This window comes from Halichondria panicea, chromosome 1 (genome assembly GCF_963675165.1).
Source record: "Halichondria panicea chromosome 1, odHalPani1.1, whole genome shotgun sequence".
Lineage (NCBI taxonomy): Eukaryota > Metazoa > Porifera > Demospongiae > Suberitida > Halichondriidae > Halichondria > Halichondria panicea.
This window is the reverse complement of record NC_087377.1, coordinates 11,154,764-11,163,994: the sequence shown is the minus strand read 5'-3', so window position 1 is coordinate 11,163,994 and position 9,231 is coordinate 11,154,764. Positions and strand designations below refer to the sequence as shown.

Sequence of the window (9,231 nt, the reverse complement as noted above, 5' to 3'; positions counted from 1 at the left end):
ATGTTCCCCAATGCTTGAATAAATTATTTTGCTGACGATTTGAATTACAATAATATGGTTGGACAATGTAAGTGGAATGTTGGGTTTATCACCTTGTTGTAACTGTGGTTACTAGTGTACTGCATCCTAGCTGCCAGGTTTTAGTGAGATTCATAATTTAGATAGCTACTATTGATACTAAACAAAGCACAGAACACTATAATACATTTTTCCAGCACAAAAAGTCACAACGTATAATTAAGAATTTTCTATACGTAGTATTATAGCAGCACTCATAAATTCAATTTCAGTCAAGTTAATAAACTAGATCATAGAGTTTTATCTTTCACAGCTCAGCATGGGAATAAGACCCCTGTGTGTGTGTGTGTGTGTGTGTGTGTGTGTGTGTGTGTGTATTTGTGTCACGGTAAACTATGTCTATAATGCATGATGGCTAGAGCTAGAGCTTGATGTGTGCATAGCATCGTCAAATGAATAATGTGCATGTAAATAATTATTGGTTTGTAGCTAAGAAAGTTGGCCAATCGAACTCACTCTATGTTTCACAAGTGCGTCCCCGGTATCCAGAGGGACACAAGCAACTCTTAAACTCCCGCCCACGTCGTGTCTGCACCACACAGGTACCACCATTCTGACACCCACACACTTCTGCTGGAGGAGGAGTACCAGCGGCCTGCACAAAATTAATATTACAGTTAATTACTTGACATTATATTTATTGACAAAAAAGCAAATAAGGATCATTAATTCTCTTACCTTAATCATCACAATTTTGGTATCTGAGAGGGTTACACAGCCGTTTGAGGCTCGGAATTCAATTGTGTGAGTGGATCCTTTTCGAACGGAGGAACTTGATACAGAGAAAACTACAACAACATTTCTAATCTCTCCCGGAGAAAGTGATACACTCTTTTTCTGCAATGTTGCAATGAATCCAGGAGAAGTGGTAGAGAAATCAAACGTTGAAGCATAGGAATTGAGATTACTGATTGAAAAACTGATACCGAATGTATCAGACAGCTCAATTTCAATAGTCTTCTTGCCATTTGCAACAAGTTCATACTCTCCAGGTCTAAATACCACCTTTTTGCCAACACGGTAAGAAATCCAAACACCACTTGTATCAACTCCTTCTAGCAAGAAAGTGTACTCTCCTCGTGGGAATGACATGTTTGCTACAAAAGCGTCACTGCATTTTGCCAAGTGCGCTGTTTGAATGACATTTTGATCACTGCCCAACATAGACAACCGAGACTGAACTATCAAGGCATTTTTGGAAGTTGACAGCATGACCTGACCAGTGGAACCTATGTTTATAATGGAAAAATTTTTGCTCGTAACATAATTTAACTTAGTTCCTATTACATAATTAATGGTTCTATAATTCTCTTGAAGTTCAATACTATATAGTATTATAAATGCTCCTTGATAAGCACCAACATATACCTAGCCTCGATCCCAGCCCCTCTCACTAGAGGTCTTTCTCAATTGAGAGCGGCCTGGAATCGAGGCTACAACATACCTATAAAACCATGCACAACTAAATTAACTTACACTCTGTTGGTGGAACAATTGATGCAACAATTGTTCCAGTATTAGTCTTCTTCAAATATCCAAGTGTAGCATCCAATGAATAATCTTGGTCTACAGAGAATTCCAAGTCTCCTGAGCTCAAACAGGCCAACCATTCTCCCGCTTCAGGATGACCCTCCGAGTGAACTGCAACTCCTGCACCTCCCAATACCTCAATTGTTGTTCCGGACGGACGTGTAAGAATGACACTTGAATCAGTGTTGCCAGAGAATCGAAACAATATTGACAACTCAGAAATATGGAAACTTTGACAACGAGAAGCAATAGCTGCACGTTTTCTTCGTGAAACTTCAAATGCACAAGGTGAATTCATATACGATGAAGCAAATTTGGCAATATCCCAATTCGAGAACGGAAAAATAAGTTGACCATTAGTTTCATCAGCTACACGTTTATAGAGTCCATCTTCAGTTCCATAACTATCAGAGACAAAGAAATGAATGCAAACTCCCATATCATACGCCATCCTAGAAACGTTGAGCTCTATTTCTTGGTGTTTTGATGGCGCATCTGTTATCACTATCATTTGTGAGCCGTCCATCATCCACGGTACTAACCTATCAGAATCATCATAATGTTTCAACTTAAGAGCTTTAAGCATGGCATCAAGAGAATATTCAGGACCATCACCACCTCCTTTAGCCTGCAAGCCATTCAGATTACTATAAAAGGTCAACAATTCATCCACTTCATCCGTATAAGCAACTGAGATATTGCCAACACCTATATAATGGCAAAACAGAGAAGCTAATTGTTGAACTAACAAATGAAGCCACTCATTATGTCTGTGTATACCTGCATGCAAAGCTGGTCTGGTTCACAGATAGCATACATGAAGTTACCAAATTAGAATGGATACAAACACGTTCGTACAGGTATACTACACCACTCAACACATGTGTAAGTCTAAACAGATACTTACTTGCATCTGGTACATGAGCATTGTCAGGACCAACATCATTGAATGGCACAAGTAGATAGCATCCAAGAATATTAAGATTTTCTTCAGCCCGGATAAAATCGGTTAATATTTTTTTGGCACCTGCTATTTCGCTAGACATGCTACCTGTGGTATCAATCACAAAGGCTAAACATTGTATCCGATCATCAAAACCAAGCATGGGCTTCATGTGCTGGTCAGGATCTAGACACCCAAAGAAATGGCAAGCACAAATTATATTGTCAGGCTCATCAAGGTCCCCTTCTGGACAACCACAATTCGATACTTCAGGACAATGTGTTGATCTTTTACTTCTATTGGTATCTGGTGCCTGCTCATGACGTTTAATGCAAAGAATCTGCCCATACAAACTCCTGATTTCAGTTATATCTCCACTTTTACCAGCAGAGAAAAGTTGATTGAATTTAATTACGATTCCTGGAATATCAGCTGCACTTGGACTATCTGATCCACTGCAGGCTTCATCTTCGGCTATAGATATTTCGGTTACGGCTTCAACAAATTTGTTGAATTTTGCTTCAGATGGTGCAACATTGAACGTCTCAGACAGAGATGTATAAACGTGTTTGAAGATCAAGCCACTTGAATTAGACTCATTGTGTGATGATGTATTAAACATTTCAGTCACTAGTTCTGGTGCAAAGCCAACTATGGTAACAATGGATTGAACAACTCTTTCCCGCTTTAGATTTTGTTCTTTCGCAAAACTAGCAAGTTTAGAATCACAAATTTCATTCTCTCCTAAAGGATAAAAGGTAAAAGTTAAGACAGCAGCTACATGTAGTAGTCACAATTAAGCACAGTATGTACACAGTATGTACATAGCAGACCTGAAAAAAGCTTATCTGACCAAAAATATCACTCAGAGCTCACTTTGACAGGAGGAATTGGATCCAGACCAGCTGCCGCTGGAAGAGCAAGTACGAGAATATGAGCCAGATAGTCTATACCCAGTATTGCAGCTGTAAGTAGCTTTGCCTTCTATAAAACATGAGCTAACGGACACCCGACCATTGCTTGGGTTGTTCAGCAGAGGGCAAACTCCTGCAAATAAACATTCACAATAAAATAATCCACACAAAACCACTAACTTACTTCGACAGGAGGGATTGGATCCAGACCAACTGCCACTGGACGAGCAAGTACGAGAAGATAATCCAGACAGTCCATATCCAGTGTTGCAGCTGTAAGTACCTCTGCTTCCGATAAAATAAGAGCTAACGGACACTCGACCATTGCTTGGGTTATTCAGTGTTGGGCAAATTCCTACAAAGAAATGCTCATGCTATAAAACTCAGATAATTTACTGTATGGCTTACTTCGACAGGAGGGATTGGATCCAGACCAGCTGCCGCTGGATGAGCAAGTACGAGAAGATGATCCAGACAGTCTATACCCAGTGTTGCAGCTGTAAGTACCTCTGCCTCTTCCAAAATAAGAGCTAACAGACACCCGACCATTGCTCGGGTTATTCAGTGTAGGGCAAATTCCTGCAAATAAACATTCATATTAACATCGGATGCATGATACTTCACATAACTAGCTTACTTTGACAGGAGGGATTGGATCCAGACCAGCTGCCACTGGACGAGCAAGTACGAGAAGAGGAACCAGATAGTCCATACCCAGTGTTGCAGCTGTAAGTACCTCTGCTTCCGATAAAATAAGAGCTAACGGACACACGACCATTGCTTGGGTTATTCAATGTTGGGCAAATTCCTACAAAGAAATGCCCATGCTATCGAACTCAGGCAATTCACACAAACACTGTATGGCTTACTTTGACAGGAGGGATTGGATCCAGACCAGCTGCCACTGGATGAGCAAGTACGAGAAGATGATCCAGACAGTCTATACCCAGTGTTGCAGCTGTAAGTACCTGTGCCTCTTCCAAAATAAGAGCTAACAGACACCCGACCATTGCTCGGGTTATTCAGTGTAGGGCAAATTCCTGCAAATAAACATTCATATTAAACATCGGATGCATGATACTTCACATAACTAGCTTACTTTGACAGGAGGGATTAGATCCAGACCAGCTGCCACTGGACGAGCAAGTACGAGAAGATGATCCAGACAGTCCATACCCAGTGTTGCAGCTGTAAGTACCTCTGCTTCCGATAAAATAAGAGCTAACGGACACTCGACCATTGCTTGGGTTATTCAATGTTGGGCAAATTCCTACAAAGAAATGCTCATGCTATCGAACTCAGGCAATTCACACAAACACTGTATGGCTTACTTTGACAGGAGGGATTGGATCCAGACCAGCTGCCACTGGATGAGCAAGTACGAGAAGATGATCCAGACAGTCTATACCCAGTGTTGCAGCTGTAAGTACCTCTGCCTCTTCCAAAATAAGAGCTAACAGACACCCGACCATTGCTCGGGTTATTCAGTGTAGGGCAAATTCCTGCAAATAAACATTCATATTAAACATCGGATGCATGATACTTCACATAACTAGCTTACTTTGACAGGAGGGATTGGATCCAGACCAGCTGCCACTGGACGAGCAAGTACGAGAAGATGATCCAGACAGTCCATACCCAGTGTTGCAGCTGTAAGTACCTCTGCTTCCGATAAAATAAGAGCTAACGGACACTCGACCATTGCTTGGGTTATTCAATGTTGGGCAAATTCCTACAAAGAAATGCTCATGCTATCGAACTCAGGCAATTCACACAAACACTGTATGGCTTACTTTGACAGGAGGGATTGGATCCAGACCAGCTGCCACTGGATGAGCAAGTACGAGAAGATGATCCAGACAGTCTATACCCAGTGTTGCAGCTGTAAGTACCTCTGCCTCTTCCAAAATAAGAGCTAACAGACACCCGACCATTGCTCGGGTTATTCAGTGTAGGGCAAATTCCTGCAAATAAACATTCATATTAAACATCGGATGCATGATACTTCACATAACTAGCTTACTTTGACAGGAGGGATTGGATCCAGACCAGCTGCCACTGGACGAGCAAGTACGAGAAGATGATCCAGACAGTCCATACCCAGTGTTGCAGCTGTAAGTACCTCTGCTTCCGATAAAATAAGAGCTAACGGACACTCGACCATTGCTTGGGTTATTCAGTGTTGGGCAAATTCCTACAAAGAAATGCTCATGCTATCGAACTCAGGCAATTCACACAAACACTGTATGGCTTACTTAGACAGGAAGGATTAGATCCAGACCAGCTGCCACTGGATGAGCAAGTACGAGAAGATGAGCCAGACAGTCCATACCCAGTGTTGCAGCTGTAAGTACCTCTGCCTCTTCCAAAATAAGAGCTAACGGACACCCGACCATTGCTCGGGTGATTCAGTGTAGGGCAAATTCCTGCAAATAAACATTCATATTAAAAATCGGATGCATGATACTTCACATAACTAGCTTACTTTGACAGGAGGGATTGGATCCAGACCAGCTGCCACTGGACGAGCAAGTACGATAAGATGAACCAGACAGTCCATATCCAGTGTTGCAGCTGTAAGTACCTGTGCCTCTTCTAAAATAAGAGCTAACAGACACCCGACCATTGCTCGGATTATTCAGTGTAGGGCAAATTCCTGCAAATAAACATTCATATTAAAAATCGGATGCATGATACTTCACATAACTAGCTTACTTTGACAGGAGGGATTGGATCCAGACCAGCTGCCACTGGACAAGCAAGTACGAGAAGATGAGCCAGACAGTCCATACCCAGTATTGCAGCTGTAAGTACCTCTGCTTCCGAAAAAATAAGAGCTAACGGACACCCGACCATTGCTTGGGTTATTCAGTGTAGGGCAACTGATTCCTAAAAACTGGTTGATACTTCACATGCACAGATTAAAAGGACCTGCTTACTTCGACAAGAGGGATTGGATCCAGACCAGCTACCACTGGATGAGCAAGTACGAGAAGATGAGCCAGACAGTCTATACCCAGTGTTGCAGCTGTAAGTACATCTGCCTCCTCCAAAATAAGAGCTAACGGACACTCGACCATTGCTTGGGTTATTAAGTATGGGGCAACTTCCTGCAAAAAATGCTCATGTTAACGAACTGAAAGATAATTCAAACAAGTACTATTGGTTACTTTGACAGGAGGGATTGGATCCAGACCAACTGCCACTGGACGAGCAAGTACGAGAAGATAAGCCAGAAAGTCTATACCCAGTGTTGCAAGTGTAGGTAGCTCTGCCATTAACATTGTAGGTGGTCACTCTGACAACACCATTGTTTGGAGATCTTACTGAAGGGCAGATACCTGGATTAACATAAAATGTGCTAGCAGTGACACAGGGAATGAATGCTTAATGATAAAAGTTATTTTAGTAGTATGTATAATTATGTATGAATATGGGGACCTAGCCTCGTTCCCAGGCCAATTTGGAAACGAGGCTAATGGGGGGGCCTAGCTAGCAATGATTTCAATGTAAAATTCTATTAGTGTATCAGAGACTGAGAGCGGACTTCCTGGCTCCTTTAGGTGTATAGCTACTCCAACATATCCAAATATCCTCTTCGTTCTGAGCAGTTATCAGTGCAGATTCCTGCCAGCCAGTACACTGAATCAGGTTATAATTATACAGCACCGCTGAACTACACTCTACCCTAGCTATATCAGTTGCTCCAACCGGGCAATACATACAACTAGTTATATAGGCTCAGTACAGTCGGACATAGCAATAACTTTTCGTTACAGTTGTTCAGTGTCTATATGGTAACGTGAGAAAAAGGAATGTCACATGAATGATGACGCATATCCAACCTCCTCTGATGGGGCAGGGGAGCTATGAATGATAGTAATAACATTTCCCACTGGGTTGGCGGGGTATAGGTGTCTGGAGGCAAAACACGGATCAACTTCTGGCAGAAGTGATTCAGTGTGCGCACGTACTCCGTTTCCAATCCCCTAATTCTTATATCTATGGGTTTAATAACTATTCTTTGTGCATTCTCAGGATAGGATCACTGCCAATATCTGAGCCCTGATTCTTTCATCTATCTGTAAAACTCTATATCTACTAGCCAGCAACAACTTCACTGAGTTTTACTCTAGACTTGTCTCTTTATGGCGCTGGCTTGCCACCAGCTGAATGTCGTCATTGGAATGTATTATTAACGACTTTTTTGCCTTTCTTGCCTCCTAGTATTGGCTTTGATTTCCGTGGTAGACATGATGATGTGCATGGGTGCAGTTATTTGATTTCAGCAAATTGAATTGCGAATCATAGAATTTTTGCTCAACATGTAACACTTTTGGCAGATTTGGCGCTCCATATATATTACAGCATTCCCTGTATGATATTATGGTATACTCAGTGGTATTTAAAGAGCATCATGTCATTCTCACATCCACGCCTATCTCATAATTGCCACAAAGTACCGTGTAACGGGTATATTTGAAAGGTTTTCGCGGTAATTTTCGCAGAATAGCAGCCTTTTGCAGCATGCAGCATGCATGCATGTGCGATATTAACAAATGTTCGCGGTAATCAACGAAAACTGCGCCTTAAAGTATATCTGCTATACGGTATGTTAACGTTACTGCGCATGCCTGAATATAGGTAGAAAGATATAGTGTGAGAAACTGCTTGTCAAGATACTTACTTCTTACTTATTTACTTAATCACTTACTAGAATAAAATGCAGTGAAATGAGATATCAAATGTCTATATTTTATCTCTGCATGCGAACGCTTTTGGAATCTCAAACTTGAGTCAAATTTCTTGCTTATTTGACTCAAGTTTTTTCACTCGCAAAACATTCGTGTGATACAATAAATAGAAAGCAACTTACGTTGACAGCTAGGTGGTCGTCCAGCATAACCCAAGCAGCAGAATTCGTCACGATAGTATTGATTGCTGTACTTCGTTTTATACGCTATGCTTCCTACTTTCCTATATGTAATTATAATCAGCACAGATGAGGCGCATGCATGTATGAAGCAGTATATAAAATTACCTGTACCCAGTCCTCGAACACCTACTGGGCCATAACCAGGTGCCACAAGAAGAGTAGTACCTGTAACTCTGTCTACTATATATTAAGTACGACTCTGATCTTGATACAGAACGCCTCGCAGTTCTGCTGCACACCCCAACAACAACAGCAAGGCTGCATGCATGGCATGTATAAATTATATACAAAAATCTGCATCACATTCATACAATGCAGTGTGAAACTGGGATCCTGTGCAGCATGCATGCATGCACAGTGACACATGCACGAATTGACGTATATATAATTATAGCTCACTTTTCACTCGATTTGGATATTTGAGAACAAAGTAGGATCACAGCAAAAATTACTAGCTTTCTCAGCAAATCCATGATGCTATCATCTGCAGGTAGCTATAGTAGAATTGCACTGTACAAAAAATTAATGATATACACCTATATACCATAGACCCTATAAGGTCTTATATAGACATGCACCCCAGGCCTTGCTGACAAGCAGAATTCTCTTAATTGGATTCTAAAAACAAATTTGTTATCAAAAAGAGGTGTAGTAATTCTATTTCAACATCTGTCAAAATAATAATTACATTAAAATTAATTGTGGTGTATAGTACTTGTTATAATTCTCATAGTACAAGGCATGTATACCATATGGCTATATCTATAGGGTGTTGTTATGGCCTTGAACTCTCAAATAGTTGCATCTGTATTCTATCTCACTGCACCCGT

General features: G+C 41.2%; 1 protein-coding gene across 2 annotated transcripts; it reads right to left on the bottom strand.

Moving 5' to 3' along the window:
• Window positions 1–171: 171 nt before the first annotated feature.
• Window positions 172–8,926, bottom strand: LOC135345936 (CUB and sushi domain-containing protein 3-like). 2 transcript variants are annotated; one of them, XM_064543387.1, is made up of 23 exons: window positions 8,801–8,926; window positions 8,507–8,659; window positions 8,342–8,442; window positions 6,636–6,806; window positions 6,405–6,575; window positions 6,181–6,354; window positions 5,951–6,121; window positions 5,721–5,891; window positions 5,489–5,659; window positions 5,259–5,429; window positions 5,027–5,197; window positions 4,797–4,967; window positions 4,565–4,735; window positions 4,335–4,505; window positions 4,103–4,273; window positions 3,874–4,044; window positions 3,650–3,820; window positions 3,428–3,598; window positions 2,516–3,295; window positions 1,555–2,316; window positions 757–1,307; window positions 535–673; window positions 172–352 (listed from the first exon to the last, which is right to left on the bottom strand). In XM_064543387.1, the coding sequence occupies exons 1-22, from the start codon at window positions 8,872–8,874 to the stop codon at window positions 536–538; spliced, it is 5,127 nt and encodes a 1,708-aa protein (XP_064399457.1). In that variant the 5' UTR covers window positions 8,875–8,926; the 3' UTR covers window positions 172–352; window position 535. The 2 variants fall into 2 exon arrangements, with proteins under 2 accessions (XP_064399457.1, XP_064399465.1); XM_064543395.1 differs by lacking the exon at window positions 4,335–4,505.
• Between the last annotated feature and the right edge of the window lie 305 nt (window positions 8,927–9,231).